The sequence below is a fragment of the Struthio camelus genome, chromosome 28 (genome assembly GCF_040807025.1).
Source record: "Struthio camelus isolate bStrCam1 chromosome 28, bStrCam1.hap1, whole genome shotgun sequence".
Lineage (NCBI taxonomy): Eukaryota > Metazoa > Chordata > Aves > Struthioniformes > Struthionidae > Struthio > Struthio camelus.
In genome coordinates, this window is record NC_090969.1 from 2,433,990 (window position 1) to 2,455,154 (window position 21,165).

General features: G+C 50.7%; 1 protein-coding gene and 1 long non-coding RNA gene across 15 annotated transcripts in view; one reads left to right on the forward strand and one right to left on the reverse strand.

Moving 5' to 3' along the window:
* The window catches only part of HDAC7 (histone deacetylase 7), a 119,331-nt gene that overhangs the window by 30,096 nt on the left and 68,070 nt on the right, over positions 1 to 21,165 (forward strand). For 2 of the 14 annotated variants that reach the window (XM_068921182.1, XM_068921184.1), the window contains exon 1: positions 19,751 to 19,916. The exons of 8 other annotated variants lie outside the window; for them this stretch is intronic. In XM_068921182.1, coding sequence (XP_068777283.1) covers positions 19,766 to 19,916 — 151 coding nt within the window. In that variant the 5' untranslated portion in view covers positions 19,751 to 19,765. Of the gene's footprint in view, positions 1 to 18,248; positions 18,550 to 19,750; positions 19,917 to 20,254; positions 20,497 to 21,165 lie in introns of those variants that run through there. 4 more of the 14 variants (XM_068921192.1, XM_068921185.1, XM_068921183.1 and 1 more) reach the window with 4 other exon arrangements.
* On the reverse strand, positions 5,913 to 18,133 carry LOC138062538 (uncharacterized). The gene is made up of 3 exons (XR_011136515.1): positions 17,009 to 18,133; positions 13,050 to 14,991; positions 5,913 to 7,780 (listed from the first exon to the last, which is right to left on the reverse strand). It is a non-coding gene; the product is annotated as an uncharacterized lncRNA (long non-coding RNA).

Consider the following 21,165-nt stretch of genomic DNA (forward strand, 5'->3'; position numbering starts at 1 on the left):
CAGCAATGCACAGTGGCTAGGCTATTGCCCTTAATGTTATCAAACCCATCTTACAAAAAGTAAAGGGAGGAAGCGCAGAGATAAAGCTTACGCCACACAGATGGGGTCATTCTTACTGTGAGTGTTTATAAGCTCTATAGAGGTCATTCAAAAATTTAAAAATACTTATTGTTAGGTTAAAAATTATTTTAAAAAAATCTTACTGTGTCCTGATTGGCCAACATCCCCATGTACTCAGGTGAAAGCTGTTCTAGGGCTGAGCGATGAGCTGACACTGGACAAATCAGATGAAGAAAACATGAAAAGATCCAAATTCGACAAACAAAAGCTCCTCTGATGACAATTTGAGAACTTTCTATCCATAGCTCACGTTCACCTTGTCTTTCTTTGTGTTTTCTGGGAAATAGCGGCATGAAGATTTTGGAGAAATTGTTCTCACTGTTCAGAAAAAGCATCACTAGCACCATTCTTCAGTGTGCAGTCACAGGCAGTACCAAACCACCGTAGCAATGACAGAGAATGGGCCACATCTCATTATCAGGAGTCTAGGTAGCTTTTTTACCAAAACAGTAAGATTTCCAACAGATTACTTTGAATATGAAGTATGAGTGATCACACAGTCATGGGAATGGTGATGTTACAATAATTAAAAGGGTGCCTTAAAGATGTAAAGTGTCATATTCAGAGCTCTCTGTAGGGCAGCACCCATGTAACAGGGACCTCAATATGCCCAAATGTTACTCAATGAAACCTCAACAAAGTCTGCTTTATTATACAAGCCTTGCTTTTAAAAATAGCCCAGTTATAAATGTTTATAGCCATTGTGGACAATTGAGGCAGAAAAGGTACTATGATGAAGAGCTCAGGAGAGAAAAACAGTGTAGTTAGAAGTTAGGGCATGTTTTGGAAATGGCTGTTGTGCAAGGGCAGGATTTTCTGGTGAATTTGCTCCTTGCTTTTGGGATAGCTCTGTAGGAGAGGTAAAAGGCACCTTCAGCTCTCTGCGAGAGGAGATGGAAAGGAAATAGACCCTGAGTCAAAACTGAAGAGGCCACAAAGGGCTCCATGGCTCAGAAAGAAAGCATTGGTGGGAAAGGTGAGTAGGCAGCACAGGGCTTTAACTCAGGAGGTGATCCAAATGCTCTGAATAATTCAGAGCAGGGCTGAGACCTCCTGGCGTGTGTCATACCAGTGTATTTTGTCCCCTAAGAGAAAGTGGCCCTTGAAGAGGAACATGTGAATGGTGAGGAGATTTATGGTGAGATCCAGCTGATGGCTGTCCCAAGGAAAATTCAGAAGAGTCTGGCTGTGATGCCTCTCCCTAGCTTGAGAGCCTCTTTCTTCCAACTTTCATTTGCCCCTTGGCATAACAAAAAATTCATCAGTTATTAGCTCCATTTCAAAGAGGCCATTAACCGCAATCAAAGCCACAGCTTAGCCAGCAAAGTGTTAAAGTCTCTCCCGGAAACTCTCGGAGAGAGGAAGGGAGCTGGCCAGAGGCAAGGTTGGGTCTCTGCCAGCCACTGCAGAGCAGCCTCTAACATCTCCTGGCTTCCCTCCCTGCCAGCCCATGGCCAGGGGACACACACATCTTGTTGAGTAGTCCACTCAGACCCGAGTCCTCACTCTCTCAGGATTTTCATGACCTGCAGTGTGAGCGATGCTGGGTTTCTCTTGTAGATATCCTGGCATGCTCCCTCTGGCTCTGCTGACTGCTGCCTCCATCCTACCCCATCATGAGTGGGCCCTGGGGGAGAGGTGCTGAGGCCAGGCAGGTGCCCAGGCCCACATCTAGGCAGTAAGAAGGGACTTGCCACAGCCCACACCACTGCCTGGCAGACCTCCTGGCAGATTATAAAATGGTGACGAGGCTTTCAGGAGTGAAGTGTTTTGACCAGCAGCTACGGAACACTTTGTGTAACTACATGCAGAAACACAGATAGGCCATTTTGGGATCCATCACAGAGACAGCCTGGAGGGGAAGGGAAGGGAAAAGGAAGAGGCAATGCCATGGAGCGCTCAGCAGGCTGGTGGACGTGAGCGATGGTGTGGGGAAGCCTGAAAACGCTGTTCTTAGTACATGGCAAGTGGGCTTTTCCATCTCATCTCCAAAAATCAGAGATGACTCTGCCACAGGCCAGGGTCCCAGGCTCCCCAAGGCTACCTCCGTTCTCCCGCCTACTCTAGCCTCCTGGTCCTCTTCCCAAGGTAGGCGCATGCCCTAGCTCCAGGAGGAAGCCTGAGCTCTGGCTCCACATGGGAGCCAGAGGTTTTGCCTTTGCATCCACTTTCTGCTGCTGCTGGAAACTGCTTTGAGCAATGCCACAGTGGAGAGTTACATCTGAATGTCTCCTGTGGGATGGCAGTGACATGGACAAGAATAGAGGGCTGAGCCATGCTCTGACTTCCATGCTCTGACCCTGGAGGTAAGGCTCAGAGAAGAGCAGAGAGACTGTCTCACCTTTGTGAGTGCCACAGATGCCAGCCCTATGGCTGCTGTCTGACTGGAGCAGGCTGTGAAATCAGGCTGGGGAGTCCCTTCCAGACCTTCCTCGTCTGCCCTGGCATTCAGAGGGCTGGAAGACTGTGGAACGACTGCCAGCAGAGCTTCCAAGTACAAAATGGAAAAATGACATCAGTTTGAGAGCAAAACTCCCCTCCCCTTGGAGGGCTGGCCACTTCTGCAGTGAGACTACTCACAGGGCTGCTACCACCCGTTCCTGGTGGTCCAGGGACCCTGGCCGTTTCCCTGGGGCAGCAGCTGCAGGAGGTTGCTGCAAGGAGCTGCGTGCAGGGGAGCTTCTGATGCCAGGAGACTTGCTGGAAGTGCCACGTTAGCCTGGCTATGGATGCAGGAATGTCACACGAGATGGATTCAAATAATGACAAGGCTGGTGCCCCCCTCGCATGAGGAAAACAGCCTGTGCTGCCCAGACTCAGCACATCAGTAATGCCTTTCTGGGCACATACCTTCCCAGGAGCTAGGTGACAGCATTGCCCTGACACTACAGATGGGAGAAGTGGAGCAGAGAGTCATCAGCCCTTGCAAATCAGAGGCAGACCCAGGATTCAAGCTTGGGAGATCCAGGTGCGTGACAGATCCCAAGGGCTGTTCCAGGACGGGGTGGAGGCAGGCTCAGCTCTGCTCTCAGCTCCATGGGGGAAGCTCCTGGGAAAAGCACCACCAGCCCGAGATGTTCTTCTCTGACCATCTCTGTCATGGGTACATTTGGGTGAGTTAAAAGCAAAACCGGCCTCTTCCTGAAGACAGCCTGACTGTGGGTGGGATGCAGCTGCTCAGCAGCCTTTGGGCTCATCCTTGCTCAGGGGTTTCAGACCTCTCTCCCTCCAATTCTTTTTATTTGCCTCTTTGGTCTTCTTCTTTAGTTCTCTGAATGGGACTATTTTCAGGCACTGCAGTTTCCTGAGGCCAGTTGGGACCCCTCTGTGGTTCTCAGAGATGCTGAGGTCCTGCATCTCCTATTCTGGGAGTGGGGTGTGACTGGGCCCAAAGGATGGGGAGCATCCCTGAAAATGCAGCACTTGAATCAGTTGTCACATTTGGAAATGCTAGGAAATTTGACAGCTCATTGATTGCTCTCAAATGGTTGCCTTTGGGATGGGCTAAATTGCAATAGCAGAGTGGAAATAATGCATATACAAAAATAGACAGTGTTACAAGTGAGAGTCAGAGAGATCTGCACACCTTTCCCAGCAGCTCTGAAGAGGAGCTGGTGATAAAGGTAACTTGGGTGACTCCTAGTACTACCAGTTGTGCTCTGCTAATAATTACAGGCCCGTTGCGTCTGAGAGTCAGCCACAACTTCAGAAAGGCTGCTGTCCTGAGCTCAGCTAGTTCCTACTGACAAACATTTTGGTGCCAGATCTTCTCTCAGGACTGGGAGAAGGGGAAGAGAGCTGGGGCCCAAGCTGACTTCAGAAGCTGGATTGTTTGGGTGGAAGCATCCCTTGATGAGTGTAAGCCTTATGCAGGGGTTAGGAGCCCGTGGTTATCTTTCCCTCAATGAGTTACCTTGGATCAGCCACTTCACTGACACAGAGCATGCGTGGATGCTTCTGAGCAGTCTGCAAGTGCATCTGTACATGTATCTATGTCCACCTGGTGGCACTGTCTCTGTCTGTGTCTGCCTTGGGTCTGCTTGCGCTCCAGGTGAGAAGCTTGACCCACTTTTGTAACACACTTTCAGATCTTCAGATTAGATTATGTTACAGGGAGTGACCTGGTGTCAGTCATAGCATGGATGCTCTGGGTTCTTGCACTGCATGGTCACTCTGCAGTGATGCTCTGCATACCTGCACTGCATGACTGCACTGCCAACCATGGCAGTGAGCTCTGGGTATGTGCATTGAACAGCTGCTCTGCAGAGATATTCTGGATTCCTGCATTGCACAACTGCTTTGCTGGCCAGGGCAGTGGATACCTCTGCTTCACAGCCACTCCGCAGTCATGTGCTGGGTGTCTGCACTGCACGGCTAGAGCCAGGCTCTTCACATGGTGGGAGGAAGAGCAACAATGGGCATAAATTGAAATAGGAGAGGTTCTTACTGAGGGGGAACTTGTTCTTCATGAGGATGGTCAAGCATTGGAATAGCTTGCCTAGAGAGGTTGTACAGTCTCCATACTTGGAGATTTTGAAGACCAGATTTGTTAAAGCTCTGAGCAACCTACTCCGATTTAATAGCTGACCATGTTTTGAGCAGGAGGTTGAACTAGAGATCTCCAGAGGCTCCTTCCAAACTGAATTACCCAAGATCCTAAGACTACTCTGCTGACCATAGTAGTAGCTTTGTTCCTTATGTTCTCACATCTTGAACCATCTGCTGGCAGCAGCTTGCACATCCTGCTCCCACCTAGGTCCCTGACCATCATAAATACTTCTCCCTCATGTGTGATAGGAGTCCCACCCCAGAGGGATGCCGAAGCGGGGAATGGCCATGCCCTGTAGGAAGCCATCATGCTCAACAGAACACAGTTCAGCACGAAACGAGCAGGTGTCTCCTGAGGGCTCTAGGTGGGAGACCTCCTCTCCATCCTCTGCCTAGTGCCTCCTCCCCACGGCACTTGCATCTCACGTTGCAGCAGAGCCATGCCACGTTCTCCATCTCTTTGATCTGGGAAGCCATCTGGGAACCCACTGAGGTTTCCAGTTCCTTGCTTTCTCAGTATGCCTCTCTCAGCAAGCTCTGAGAATGACATAATCCGTTCCACATCACCCATCTGTGCTGCTGACATGTTCACTAGTGAATCCGCACCAAGGAGCTGAGTGTTTGCACACAGGCCTTGCCTCCAGCCTGTGCAGATGGGCTGGGAACTGAGATCATAACTTGTTTGGTGGAAAGATTTACTAGTATGTTCATTCCTGATGTGTTTTCTGAACCTTTTCAAAAGGAAAGAATCCATCTTTCCCTACAGGCCCGCCTAGTCTAGTGGTGTGGCCGCTTTCCTAAGTATGGAGACAGCTCTCTGTCTCTCCAAGTAGATCTTTCCAGGATAGGGGGACAGCGTGGCTGCCACCACGAAGCTCAGAGACATATTGGTCATACTGGTTCAGAGGAAATCTGTGTATACGTGTACAAAACACTCTCTGTGGGATATGATATATTAGTTCATGTCTGAATGTGCCAGGTACCCTTTGTGCATGCAAGCATCTTTGAACACATCTGAATCCACATGCACGTGTGTGGCTGCATTTTCCTGTGTTTGCCAGCTTTCACATGGACCAGTAAATTCAGACGTCCCTCCTGGATCCTCTCTAGCCCAATCCAAGGAACCTCACAATGTTCCCTGTATCAAACCTTGAACACTTTGGTGAGTTTAAGTATTGTTATTAATCAGAAAACGGGTATTGATTCAAGCTGTTGAACTGATGGAGAAGACATTGTGCCCCTGGACAAATTATAACACCCCTTAAACACTCCTTATTTCTAATTGGAATTTGTTTACCTCAGTTTGGAGCTTGTTCTGCTTTTGGACAACAAAGTTCCTCCTGCATGGAGAAATATTGTCCTTGCGCAAATACCCCAGATCACAATTCATTCATTCGTTAACCTTCCCTTGAAGGCACTCAGTGGAGCGTGCTTTTCAGCCTCTTCCTATAAGGCAGGATTTACAGACACTGAATCTTTATTTAAACCCTCTGATGTTTGACCAGCCTTTTTCAAGGGCAGGTGCCAGAGCTGTATTGCAGAGCCAGAGCAGGTTCAGCATTCAGTAAGGGTCACGCAAGTGTTGCATACTGAAATAGGATCGTTGACCTACTCTGCTTATCTACGCAAGGATTGCATTTGCTCTCCTAAGCACATCACCAAACTAGGAGATCATGTTCATCCTGTTGTTCTTTATTTAATTTGATCCCCACTCCTTGAGCCCTGAATTCTTGTGGATATCCATTTTAGTGCAGTCTTAAATGTTTCTCTGCACAGATCAGAAGCAGGATTTGAACAGAGATCCACATCACAAGCTACAACCACTTAGTGTCAAAAAGTTAAAACCTGCAAGTAGTTTATGTTCTTAGTCCACCAGCCACAAGAGCAGCTTGGTACCTTGGTTTGCTCGTAGCAGGCTATTGTGTGTTTAAGCATCTGGGGTCTGTCCTTGTGCCTTCAGAAGCATGTTAGGCTTTGGAGAAGTGCGACAAACAGAATAGCCAAGCACATAGATTTGACAGTAGGACTTTTCTAAAGGCGTGAATTCATCTCACCTTAGTTTAGATGTCTTCACCTGGGCATCATGTTAAAGTCAACGCAGAGAAACAGCTTTTCTAGGGCCTGAGTTATCTGGATTATTTTAGAGATGAACCGTACCTGCTCTGCCCAGGGATTTCATGTGTGCTTCATTTCTGTGACTGACACAGTTCCCACATAAAGTTGCACACCTAGATTATTTCAAGCATGGTTTTTTTCTCTCAGCTAAACTATGGTAATCTGCTAGCTTCAGATCAGCTGTTGTATTTGATGAGCAAACATTGAGCAAATCATAACTGTCTGGGCCAATGTGGATTAAGAAATGGCCATCTCTCTTTTAGCAGACACTGCCAAGTTTAAGTAAACTTGGGAGGTTCCTGTACACAGATATGCTCTGGAGAACCTTGAGATGAGGTGGATTTGCCATTTCTGATGAGTATAGTTAAAAGATCTGTTTTATTTGACCGAACTGTTTGGAGAAAGAAGTCACCTGCTGAGCCCTGTGAGCCATGCAAAATTATCAATGGTGCGCAACAGAAAGTGAAGTGGGAAAGGAAAAGGCTGGACCTGGAGCTAGACCCTCCACTGTTTCCATGCTACTTTAACCACCAAGGGAGAATGCAGGCATGACAACTCTGTGCACTTTTAGGAGTGCAGAATATTTGGCTGGCCCCCAAGACCCACCCTTATGGTAGATACTGGTGCTGATAAAAGTTACTTTGTCACTGTAGATGCATGATAACCTGGTAGTGGAGATCCAGAAACTGCACAGACTAGAGAGGTAGACTCTGGAGCACGTGACCCAGAAGGGAGGGTTACAGCTTTTGATGCCGAGCTGCCCAGCAGCTCACAAGGGTGGGAGCGCACGGTGCCCAGAGTGTGCCAGACGCTTTTGTTCATTCTGTTGGTGTTTAGGAAAACACAGTTTTGCCGGCTATTATTTCTTTATCTGGATACAAGCCCTCTGGGTATTTTAAAGGGAAATAAACAATTTCCAGTCGCTCAGGCGGTGACATTTGCAAACTGTGCTGTAATCCTATACAACTCCTTCCATAAAACCGCTTGGTCTGCGCTTCTGTAAGGAAAGTGACAAGAGTAGGTAGCGGTCAACATACGTGTCCATGTGATGGACTTTCACATAGTTACCACATCAGAGTTGCTTTTAAGTATATTAAAAAAAAAAAAAAGCCAGCTGTCTATAGAATATCCCAGAATATAGAATATTTGGCTTGCTTCCAGGGAATTTGTAGTGGGGAACCCCCCTGGGTTGTCACTGCTCTTGTTTATCCCACCGGTCCTTCAGGCTACAATGAGGAGGAGGCTTGAACGCGGAGATAAACCTTTAGCGCCTAGCTGCAGGAGATCTGGCAAAGACACCGGCTTATTGCATTAGTTCACAGAGTCGGGAGAGGGCGTAAAGCACAGGGACGTGGACAGTGTTTGCTACAGAAACATTTAGTCAATTTGAAGGCTGTTTCGAAAGCTAAATTCAGAGCTGCTCTGGGTCCTTCCCCAGCCCATTGTTGTGGTTTTACAATCACATTTTCCTGTTTTTAAAACAAATGTTTTTCTCTCCCCTGGGGCTATACGAAAGACCCACAAAAGCAACAGGGGAAGCTGACTGCAGGGACGCACTCCGCCCAGGGGCTGCAAACCTGGGGTAAACAGACTGACACACATCACCCTTTTCCTCTAATTGCTGTTCACTTTGCGCAAGGCACCAAAGCGCTAATAACAACAGGAGGGTGAAACAGTCAGGCAGAAGTGTGATTTTTAAAGTAGAAGGTTCCTCTTTACTGTAGCTGTGGTTTCACGCTCAGCAGAAGGACGGACGAAGGTATTTTTGTATGTCTTATTCAAGGAGTGTCTATTTAAAACAAACTTCTGGGCTGCCAAGCAAATGTCATTGTTCAGTTAAAAGAACTCACGGAAGAAAGGGAGTTTGTGGGGAAATGGTTTGGCTGATCCCAGCCCTCTGATGGTTTCTGCCATTTTGGGTCTCTAACAAGTGCTTTGAGATCTTTGAGGGTCCTCAGACTCCCTGTCCCAGCTGAATCTGTATGGAGGGTTGTCCCTCTGCTCTGTACTCAGAGACGGTGCAAGATCTGCTGAGCTAAAAAACTGTTATACGAGTATCTAGTTCCTGTATGCAGAGTATCTGCATGCTCCCAGCATTTTACATTTAAATATGAATGGTTTTACATTTACTGAATGAAAGTAAAGGAGTCTAAATGCTGAACAGTATCTTCAAGTTAAGCTTTAGTTATAACTTTGCAGAGCTCTTGTATGGGCCAGGAATTTGTGTGCACTCGCATTTTAGGACACATCTCTCTCTGTTGGTGCCTCATGCTGACTCCAGCACTGACACATTGCCATGCCCTGGCTTGCTCTCCTGCAGCAGCTATTGCTGCTGTGCTCTGGCACCGGTTGCTTCAATCTGGTCATCTCCCAGACGATGGAGAATTAACTAAACAGGGACTAATGCTGCATGTGATGGATCTAAGACACTACAGGGAAGGCTTTCTCCTTCCAGAACCCATGGCTGCGTCCATACATGCTGTATCCCAAACGGGCTCATACAGCTTGAATCTGCATGGTTACCATTCCTATTGCTCTGCAGCACTGCAGGATGCAACCACCAAGGACCAAAACCATGCCAGGAAGTGGGCCAAAGCTCCCCCAGTGTGGATGGGACCTGCCTCCGCTCAGTCCCTACCCTGGCCCTGCTTCCTTCACTCATACAGCTGTGGCCCTCCAGGTGACCTTCTCTTGGGAGAAATATTAAACATAAAGGCCTGAGCTGATCACTGTAACCCTTTAATGCCCAGGACCCAAGTTGAAGATCTGATCGCTCACCACAGTAGCCTGTTTACCCAAGGCACTGCCCCAAGCCTCTTTCCCAGCCCAGCTGAGTGTTACCCAATACAGGGTGTGAATTGCTGCTCTGGTTGCTCTCCTATCGTACATCAGCAAATAAAAAGGCATCAAGCACTCTTGTGCCCAAGTCAGCAACTCACCCACCACCCACCTGCTTGCTGGGTTGGCCAGTCCTGCTGCTGCCTGCTGGTGATGGCAGGCTCAACAGGCTGGCCTCAAACAGTCCCAAGCATCCCAAGTTTAATCCCAGGCAAAAGAGTAGTGGGGAAAAAAAGGAGAAGGTCTGTGATAGAAAGGTCAGGGCTGCGAGAGTGCTGTAATCCCTATTTGGGTGCCAAGCAGAGACAGCAATATGTGCAGGTTCCTCACTACATTTGCAGCTGTAGGAGCATTAGGAGCATGTAGGCTGTACCCTGTTTGAGTACATAATGTCCCTGCCTTGGGCTGTATGTGGGAGATATGAACAAGCTCAGTGCAAAAATGACAGTGGCATTAGCAGGGAGTCTATAGCTGTACTAAGCAGGAGCAAAGTGATTTTCAGTACCTTATAATGTGGCAAAACTACCCTCTTGCCAGACTATGAGTTCCTGCTGCAGCCCAGGGAAGCCAAAATACATTCCAAACCAGCACAGCAACATTTTACACTGCAGAGCATGAGAAACCGTAATTTCTTAGTATTTGGCGAGGCCCACAGGTGGCTGTGGAGCTCTGGACCATGCACAGACATGGACTGGTGCTAATGAGAGTGAAGCTCTCTGGTTCCAGGACAGAGAGATGGAAGGACCTGTGTTTTTGGGGTGCACAGTGTGTGAATGGAGGGAGGAGGATGCTGCTCAGCAGAAAGCCAGGGGAGAGGATACTGCAGCGTCCCCAGGGCCATGGGTTCTGGCTGCAGCAGCTCTGCGTGCTCTCCCCTCATGTTCACTCTGCCCCTCATCTTGGTGCAGAGATTAGGGAACCATGGGGGATGTAATCAGTCTCTGGAGGGGGTCCAGTGACTGTTTGGTCCCTAATGGTATCAGGTTCTTCCCTGTGATCAATAAGAACACCACGCTCACCCACAGCCTTCCTGATGCTTGCATCAGCCATGCATTCATCCAGTTGCCTCTGCACACCACCATGCAGATACTGGGGAGCTTTCTGTTCCCAGGGCTCAGATTAAGAAAGACCTGTGCCAGGAGAAAGCTGGCAGAGGCCCAGATTCCCAGCCGCTTCCACACATCCAAAGGCCCTGCCAAGTGCAGCTCTATAAATTGGGGTGGGCCTGGGAGCTGAGCGCGTGTCACAAGAAGCTCTCCTCAGGGGAGCATTGCTCTCGTCTGATCGAAACCGCCCATGAGGAGAGCTGGAATCGCTCCTCACCTGCTGCAGCCACCACCTACGTGGCCTCTTGCTTTTCAAAATGTTCCCACTTGCAGTGGGCAGACAGGCTGCAGGCAGCATGTGCAGGAATGAGATCAGGTCTTGGGTGCTGAAGCTCTGAGCACAGACTCTTGGGTGGGCAGGAGGCAGAGGTGGGTTGATGGTCTCAGGGGAACCTGAGGAGGGAGGGACACAGTCCAGAGGAGACCCGAAGAACTGCTGAGAACAGGACCTTGCTGGCCTGCCATATGCCTCCAGTGCTGAGCCCTGGCTCTGTAGCACTGGCAGTGCTTTGGGTCTCCCCCGGTGGCTCTCCCCCACCTCCGCTCCCCCATGTGTGAGTCCTCCCTGTGCATATGCCTGGCTCTTTTGTGGTACAACCTATCTTGTCCATGGCCTCCACCTATGCCTGCACAGCTGGGAAGCCCAGTACATGCACGTGCAGAGGCTCATAGGACATCCTTGCTTTGTATGGTCCCTGTCAGCAACTGCTGTGCTCTGCCATGGGTGCTGCAGGGTGCTGGGGTCCCACCCCAGGGCTGAGCTCCTGCCAGCTGAGGGGCCAAGAGAGTACCCCCAGCCCATAGGGGCTGATCAACCACCACAGAATCAGGCCTAGGAATATTCCCAGCCTTATCCTTGCACCTTCTGGGTGTCTCTGGCTCATTGTGTGACTCAAAAGCATGGTGTGATGGATGGGATCTGGAAAAGCACATCCTGCTGCTCAGCGAAAGCTTTGGTGGGGAACCCCAACCTGCGCCTGTCCTACTTCCCCTCTCCCAGGCAGAACAAGACCTTCTTCTTGCTCTCCCCTTCTCAGCCCCAGCTCCGCTGAGCATCTGGGCTGAGCACAGGATGCTGCAGAAAGCCTCCCCACTTGCACAAGTGGGGTAGTAGGCAGGTGAAGGGTTTGGACGAGCCCAGACAGTCTTTACCGTCTTTGTTTCTTGTGTCGACAGTCTGAGGATTGCACAATGTGTGGGGGTGAAGCACGTTCATCTGCTCTGATCAAAATAGCACATTTCTTTCACAACTGACAATGGGTTCTGCACATGTCCCCCTGCCCGGCCTCAGCAAAGCAGATCCCCGGCCGCTCTGGCAATGGTATCTAAGGGAGGAGAGAATCAAGAGAGAAAAGGAAGTGGTGCCTCTCTGCTTTCCAGGCTAAAATTACTGGCTGGACTTCCAAAATGATCTTGTTTGAATAATCTTGATTGATGCCATCCTCCAGGGCTGCCAGTTGGTTTGATCCTCCAAGAATTTCAATCTGATCTTTGCTCTTATCCTATATTTGGATGGAAGACATTCTCTGTGGGATGGGCTTGGCTGTTAGGGATGGGTTTTGCTCTTTATGCATAGGTAATTTCTGAATTAGGTTCCAATGAGAGAACTCAGCCTTGCATGTGGTAAAGGAAAGGGAGTTCCCATTGCTCCTCACTGCCATCCTGAAGGTTTGCTCACTTAAGAGTCTGGTAGGAGAACAAACTCTCTGGGTGTTCAGAAAGCCATTTGCTGAGAAATCTCAACTTCAGGCCACTATTAGCTCACAGCTCTTTGTATTTTCAAAATGTGAGCGTGAAAAAAAATCACAAATTTCAGAGCCAAATTCAAAGCCTATTAAAGCTGTCAAAGATTTTCCAACCAGCCCCAAATTTGACCTTTCCATCTGAACCGTTAATTTATAAGATAAAAACACCAGCTTCCTTTGAGATGCCCCTGGGGCAGATTCCCACGTGTTAGACTAGAAAAGGGGGGCACAATCTTCAGGAATGAAGGAACTGGCTTAGCTCAGAGAGGTCAACTAACAAATTACTTCTCTTAATATAGCTGAGCCTGACACAACCAGCTTCACTAAGAAACTGGGACAGCCTCTGCTGTCTCGGAGGCATCCTCAGCAGGCAGGCCAAGAGGGACCATGCAACAGCATAGGTTGTTGCTGTCTGCAAAGAAGAAATGGGCTGGAGCAGAGTGGGAGAGTGCAGAAGGATGAAATTAGGGCAATTTAGGGCACTGAGCAGGAGAAAGGGCTGGATGGGGCTGACAAAACCTTTTCTCCCACTGCTGCCCCAACATGAACCATAGAGAAAGCTCCAAATCAATCTCACCTTTGATTGGCTCCACTTAGTAATATGCAGATTTGTCAAAGCGTGGCCTGCTGGGACTTACATTGTGAAGTTATTGACTGTTCTCAGAATGAGCTGTTAGTCATAAAAACGTTGCCATGGTGATTTTGCTGTTGTTCAGGGCTCAGGGAGCATGTTAACATCACCACCCGTGAATGACTGCAAAGTAGGTCAGGGGCCCTGACAGCCTGGGGCAAACTCTCCTCCTCAAGGCGTCTATGGGCTGTGTGAGGCAGGGAAAGGGTGGATTCGAAATGCAGACCACCCAGCCAGGCTAGGCGATGCTCAGGTGAGCCCTAGCATCCCAACTGAGCTTAGGGATGCCTGCAAGCCCACTTGGTGTTCACCAGCTGGGGCAAGGCAGCTCACTCGCCCCATGTTCCTGGCACCGTGCACTGGTTTCCCATTGTTTGTGCAGCCGGAGAGATGACGCAGAGGCCCCATGCAGCCTTAGTGCCTCACCGTGTCCCTCTTGTCACTGCTTTGCTTTGGAGGGTAGTCTTCCTGCAGTCCCAAAGCACCACTCATACCCACATGCATGCATGTAGAAATGCACAGGCTGCCTTCCTGGTGTAGATCTGAACCTCCAGCGGCTTCCACCCATGCACTGACTTCTTCACTAACTTGGGAAATGGCCAGCGTTTTTGCAGGTGAAGAAATCAAGCACATGAGTCCTTCTTCCCCTGCTGTCCTACTTCCTCTACAGACACTTCTTTTGAGGTTTTCCTATTCCAGTATCTCCCACGGCTTTAGTTCAGGATTCATTTTCAACCATCTTAAACGAATAGAGGACTTCTGTTCTGGTGTTATTGTCCAAATCAGAGAAGCATTAAGCATAACCTCAGTAACTATGAGTTAGTAAAAAAAAACCTTTGTCCCCTCCCTCCGCCTTTGCTACTGAATGCATTGCTATCAGGTGCTGATTCAGATGCTCTGAGGTTCCTACATCTTCTCAGAGGAGCTTTTGCCAGGGTTTTCCAAGGTGAAACTGTGGATAAATGAGGTCTTGAGAGTTTGGAAATGAAAGGGAAGGAAAGGCCAATCCAGAAGAAAACTGGCATAAATGAAAGGGAAAGGGAAAGCTCCTAAAGGTTAGATTCACCATGAGCGGCTGCAGTTTGAGCCTCCAAGCTTCAGAAGGCGCTGAAAATAACTGCTTGGTAACTGGGGCTTACAACTGTGTGCCAGCCTGTGTGCACGCATGCATGCTTTATATGTAACTTCCCATATTGTGTTCTCACATTGTAAGAGTGAGCAAAACAGCTCAGTAAAAACACAGCCAGTGTCCACCCATGCTTCAATGTTTACCTCACTGAATTTGCACTGATTGACCTCCAGAGATGAGGGGTACTGTAGCTGAGAAGCCGTCTCATCCAGGTCTACTTGCTCTGGGATGAGGCAGGGCTTTGCTCTGCATCTTAAGTGATTTCTTCTTTGGAAAGGAGAAGTGTAATTCGGTGGTCAGAGAATCTCCCCGCTTTGGATTTCCTGGAAATGCAGCTGTCTTATTGCAGAGCGGAGCCTCTTCAAATAACTGCCGTTGCAAACTGCTCCCCGCACAGTCAGTAAGGAATTCTCAGATGGCGTTGTAGTGCCTCTGAATGGGATTTTAAATTTCTGTGCACCACCCCCTTATGTCTGGTGAATTAGCCTATTTCTTCATTTGAGAAGTCGGAGTCCCCCACTTTGCACTGAGTGCAGATGCTCCCCCTGTCCCCTCTTCAGTTCATCCTCTTCTCACCCCGTTGTGCCCAGCTGCAAGTAGAACTAAAGTCGCCAGAACCTTTCTATCCCGCTGCTCTGCTTCCACGTGCAGCTCTCCCGCAGATACACCTTAGCAAAACAGTATGCCATAATTAACTTCCAAGAGAGTCTGTAGGGTGAGTTCTTGCAGCAGGCTGACAGCAGAGCCACGGCCCAAAACCTGAATGAGGCAAAGAAACAACTAGTCACTAGAAAACACTGAGGAGAAAGGTGTGTCTTAAGCCTGCAATTTTATGCAATTTAGGAGTTTTACTTGGGGCTATGCGGAAGTGCCTATCTCCAATTAGGTTTACAAAGCTCTCCTCAGGTTAGGGCCTTCCGCCAGCTCATTTGCAGTCCATTTTCTCAGCAGCTTGGACATTCATCCAGGATGGAGGTGACTCAGGGTTAACCTCAGCTGCAGGGATTTAACCCCGTAGTCCCACCCTTGGGTCATTCTAACCACCAGGCTGAGGAATTGCTGGAATGGGCTGCTCACAGTCCCTGCTGTTGAAGCAGGTCTGCTCTATGTAAAATAATAACATATTTATTGGGAGAGAATGAGACTCCCCCCTCCTGGGAATGAGGGTGTTCCCATGGGTGGGAAATTTGAGTTCTGGGCCCAGCTCTCATGGTTCCTGCAATTACAGTACAGCTATCAAAATCAGGTCAGGGTGAAGAGCGCAGGGCCTACAAGAGGTGAGGGGAGCTGGCCTGGTTTAGCGTGGTGAAGAGCAGATGAAGGAGGGGTCTAATCACAGCCTGCCGCTACCTGAGGCCAAATACAAAGGTGGCAGAGAAACAACTCTCAGCAGTGCCACACAACGTAACAAAAGGCAACAGCCATAAATTGCATTTGAGAGGAATAGGCTGGACAATCAGAGATGTTTCACAGCCCCGGGATGGGCAGGCAGAGAAATGAAGGGTTCCCATCCTTGGAGATGACCAGACTCAGCGAAGCAAAGCCATGACTGCCTTGGTTTAGTGCTGGGGATAGTCCTACCCTGAGCAGGAAGCTGGACTGGATGCCTCCAGAGGCTCCTTCCTACCATCACTTCTGGGAGCTCATGACCAGTGGATGGTGACAGCCCAGTAGTTCATTGCATGGAATTTTTACCAAGTAGGTGAGATATCCAGGTTCATCAACTACTTCAGCTGATATCAAATCTGATAGTCAAAGTGCATTTGTTAGAGCTCAGTCCATCAGCCAGAGCCAAGGGAGTTCATAAAAAAACAAGCAAACTAGGAAGAGTTATGACAGGTCCCCATTCTCCAGGCTGTAACTGTGGCATCCCTTGACTTATGACTCCAAATATGCCCCACAGCCTAACCCTTAGCTACAAGCCAGCAAAGCACGCTTGTTTGAAAGACAACCTAAATATTCGTGTGGATTTTAGAGCACCTGAAAATATTGCTCTGCAAAAGAGAGTTTGGCTCAACTTCAGAAAAAGAGCTGCTAGGCTTCTTAAGGTTATGGCAGACTGTGATCCTGATAATATCCTGAATTAATATTATTCCATTTTCAAAAATAATACACTTAAGACAGTAATATAACCAGCAATAGAAAAGGCTGGCAAGCTTTGCGGCTCTTTCCTGCTTGCATATCCCATATCTTTCTGGAGCCACCCATATTTTTACAAGCCGGATGCATCAAATCTAAATGATGTGACCACTTGAAAGCAAGTGTCATCAGTGACCAAGTCCCAAGGGAAACGTGCAGGAAACGTGCCAATCTGCCAAAGAGAGCCTCATGTTTTCAGCCTCCCTTCAGCTTTACATTTTATGCACTGGCACTACCACAGAGCCCTAATTGCAGAATTTGCTGGATTTCAGATTTTGAAAGTAAATCCGTGGTGCAAGAGTCTTTTCCAAAACCTAATTAAGTGAATAGGTCTGGGCTCAGGATCCAGCTGCAAGGAATTTGAGATGTGCGGCTCCTAGTTTTTCCTTTTTAAATGCGTCTCTGAATTGTATGAGACTCTCTAGTGAAAGGACACACATTCTGCTCGAGCAGGGAGGTTTGGGAAGCAAGATAAAAACCTGCAGTAACAGCAAAGTTTCTTGCTGCAAGGGGCGAGTTCCTTAAGTTTCTGCATGTAACCATCCTGACCCTTAAATTTTCTTTATTTAGGATTTATGAGCTGTAATAACTAACATCGCAAGGACACGTGGTCTCTGGGTAACAAGTGTCAGATTACCTGTTAGAAAGCAAGCTGCAGTCCTGCACACTCCTAAGGTTTGCTGCTGGGCAGCAGGTTGTACCGGGCTTTTCCCCCTCATTCTCTCAGGTTCAAGAAGTGCCTCGCACTGGGTCCTTCGCTGTCCTAGCCTTGCCAGCATGGACCACAGCAACAAAGCTCTTCTTGCCTCTCACCTCGCGTGCCTGCACTTTAAGGTCAAAATATCTTCCTGAGATGAGTCAGGGATCCCGTCTTCGTGATCCTACTCAGTACCCAGTTCGCTTGAAGACGTGGGCCAACTGCAGGGGCTAGGTTTTGCGGTTCAACTTTCCTGCCAAACTCAACCCTGCCCGAGGACCAGCGCGGCCCAGAGGAGATGAGGTATCACTGGGTTTCCGAGGAGCGTTGCAACCTCTTCAGCGTTCAGCGTTAAGCAGTTCGGTAGGACCGAACACGCTGCGGTGGGTAAGGAGGAGCCACTGGACCGGCTGAGGCTAAATTCACTAAGCCCCTTCTCCGCCACGCAGAACGTGTGACTTTTCTGCGACGTTCAAGAAGAACCGAAACAGCCTCCGTTTGAAAGCAAGCGTGCAAATCGCCATTCCTAAGGGCTGTATCACATAGCCAAACAAAACACAGCTGAGACAAAGCCATCCTCCAAACGTAGCCGCCACAGCAGTTCAACTGTCACCTGCAAACACTTCTAGGCATTTCGGTGGCGGCAGCAGCTGCTCCTCGTGATACCGAACGTGTTTTTCTGGCGCCGGCCGCCCCGTGCACGCGTGTGCATCACGCAACCGGCAAGGGCTGCAGGCGGGGCGAGGGCTGCAGGGGGCTCGCTCAGGGCTCGGCGCGCCGGAGGTGCCGTTCAGGCCGGTTGCGCGCGGTGGGACCGCTGCAGCGTTGGCGGCCAGGCCTTGCCCGCTCAACGCTAACGCTGCAGACGAGGCCCGTTTCGGGCCGCCGGTGCGTGATCCGGCGCCGAGCGCGTGAACCCCGTTTCAGCCCCAAAGCGTGTGAAGCCCGCTTTGCGCCGAAGGGCCCTTGGTTTGGTCCCAAGGGCGTGAAGCCGGGCTCGGCCCGGGGCAGCAGCCTCAAGGGGAAGCCGCGGAGGTGCCGCCGGCGGGAGCGCTCGGGCGCGGCGCGGCCGGGCTGGGGGGGGGCGGCGGCCCCGGCTGCCCGGCGGCGGCGGCGGCGGCGCCATTGGCTGCGGCGCGGGCGAGGGGCGGCGCCGCCCGCAGACAATGCGGCGTTGGCCGGGCCGGGTTCCGGTGCCCCGGCGGGGCTGGGCTGGGCGGTGCAGGTGGAGCCGAGCCGAGCCGAGGAGCGGGCCCGGGCGGCGCCGCCGCCGCCGCCGCCGCCTCCTCCTCCTCTGCTGAGCCCATGGCGCCCCGCGCCCCGCCGCTGAGCGCGGTCGGGCCGGCTACGGCCGCCGCCGCCGCCTGAGTTCATGCCCGCGCTGCCCCGGGGGCTGCGGCCCGCTGACGGATCCCTCTCGCCTTTGTCCCCGGATGGCCCCGGCCTGAGCCCGGTCCCGGCCAGCGGCGCCCCCGGCCCAGGTAGGCGGCGGGGGGAGGGAGCCCCGGGCCGTTTCTCAGCTCGCCCCCGCAGCTAGGCCCGCTGGCGGGGATAGGCCCGAGCCCCCCCTCCCCGGCGGCCCCCCCAAGGGGGGGGGTCTCTGCTTTCCCCCCCCCCACCATCACCCCTCTCAGGCCCTGGGGGCCCCCCCAAGCCCTGCCAAGAGCCGGGGCTGGCGGCCGCCCTGAGGCGCTGCCCCGAGGCCAGGCCCCGCTGCCGTGGCCCTGAGCCCCAGCCTGCAGCCTCTCTGCTTCCCGCCCTGGCCCCACGGAGATCCCTTAGCCCCCCGCCGGCGGCCGAGCCTGCCCCTTCCCTTCTGTGGAGTTTTTCTGGCGCCAGGTGCCCGGCTGATTCGATGCTGGCGCGAGGTTGGTTTGGGGGGGACGCGCTGCTGTGGGTGTTGGAGCCGTACAGCCTGTCCCCCCACCCCAGGCTGCGGCCCCCAGAGAGGGAGCTGGGAACGCTGGTGGCACCCTTAAGGCCAAGGCTTGGCGTCGCTGGCGGACGGGGAGACGCTGGCTTGCCCTTCCTAGCTTCCCCCAGCGCCGCGCTGGGCCCGCTTTCATCCCCTGGCGTCGTCGTGCGCTGGGCGGCCCTCCCGTCCTAGCTAGAGGTGTAGGAGCGCGAGCTGGCGTGCGATGGGCTGGGGAGCGTCCGCTGACTGTCCTGGATGGCCCTAGACAGAGCGGAGAGGAGGTGGCAGGCAGGTGCCTGGGGGGAAAGTCAGATGGTCATGGCTTTGGGGTTTAAAGAGCACCTGATCTACCCTGAGAGGAGACTGCGTCCCAGGTGAACGTGCGCTCGTGTAGTTTCACCTGCGTGAGCTTAGCCCACGGGTGTAAGCTCAGTCGAGCCGTCAGAGGTGGACCTGAGGTAGAAACTTGAGGCTCGCAGATACCTGACTCCTCAGACCGAGCAAGGTCTGCAAACCCCTGGCTGTCTCCTGAGAGCGTGTATTTAAATATGGTAGACTCCGGTCTGTTATTTGCTTGAATGTTTCTGTTTAGATCCTGTCATCTTTCCGTTCTGAAGGTCAGCTGATGACTCCAGGAAGTGGAGTTTTAAAGGAAGAGAAAGGATGGCGCTAACTCCTCTGCTGGGTTGCACCTGGGCATGTTTACTGAAGTGTCACCTCTTTTCTCTCTAAATATCCTTGTTCAGAAAGGATGTGAACGGCAAGCACAGCACCCTCCTGCAATGGAAAAAGAGCTGGCAGTATCCTGGGTCTGTTTGGAGACTGAGCGTGCAAGCCAGTGCAGCCCACAGATCTGCATGTCATCCAAGGTTTGCCCTTTGCTGGCATTCCTCATGCTCCGAAAAAGCCGTGCTTCCCACACCTTTTTCCATGGTAAAGGTGTTATCTAGTCTGGGGTTTGGGCATGTTATGAGGCCCTGCTGAGTAATGGGACGTTTGAAGGCTCCTGCAGAGGCGGTGTTGAGATGGGCACGCTGGGCTGACTTAGCTCAGTGATATGTGTGCAGGAGAGAAGAGCTGTCCCTTTTCGCGGGAGAGGAAGGGAACCAAATGACGTGAGGATTTTGGACTGTGTGGTAGCTTTTGCCCAACTGAATGATCTAGAAGCGATTTCTGCCCTCTTGTTGTTCAGGAAGATGATCGCTGTTCCTTACAAAGCAGTGTTTTCTTTCTGTGTGAACAGGATTTTTTTTTTTTTTGTTTTAGCCTGGGAGGATGGGAAAGATGGGCCCCGCTCTGTGACGTTAAGGATGTGATACCTATGACCAGATGTTTGCAGAGCACTTCAGCCTGGAAATCGTAGCCTTTCTCGGGAGATCTCCAGCACTTCCTGGTTTGCACCGAGAATCTGCTAGGATTTCAGCACTTCCTATTCAGCTGTCTGATGTGAGCAGGAAGTAGGAGCATGAAAATGGCAGCAAAATTGCTTGCAGCAAGGCTTCAAGCTTCTAAGGTATAAGCACATGAGAGGATAATGAAGTTAGACCTGTCCTGAACAGGGTCCTAATCCTTTTTGCCATGGAGTATGGGAATGAGCAAGTCAAAATATTAGGGCTAGTCTGTGCAATCGTGTAGTCTCATCCTAGGACAGCGTGACAAGAGGAGAGAGGTGTTGTGCAGGTGCTTGTGAGTATGCTTTTTCCTGCAGTTTGTGAAATTGCTTTGTTGCATCTTGCTCGGACTCAGATAGAAAACTTTCCAGGGCAGGGATAATCTCTTTTTTTGTGTTTGTGCTGGGTGCTATGTGCTGTTCAGTAGAGTCCTGATCCAATAGGAGCATTTCACACTGCTATGTACATTATATCCAGACTAGCAAAGTAATGAATTTTGTGCACTCACAAGATTATGGGTCTGGATTTGCATTTTGCCTCTGGCAGAGATGGGGAGTTCAGATCTGTTGTGGCTGGAGTGTACGTCTCAACTCTGGCCGTGTAGTCTGTGTTCACGCTTCATTGGCACTGTGGATTAGAATAAAAACCTAGGTTATATCTAGTGTTAGGAACTCTGCTTTAAACAGGGAACTGAAGCTGGACGCTTAAAGCCTTTTGAGGCAGGTTTCTCTAGGGATGTGAGCAGCAGCACCAATAGCTCTGTGATACGTTGCTTAAAACAAACACTGTTC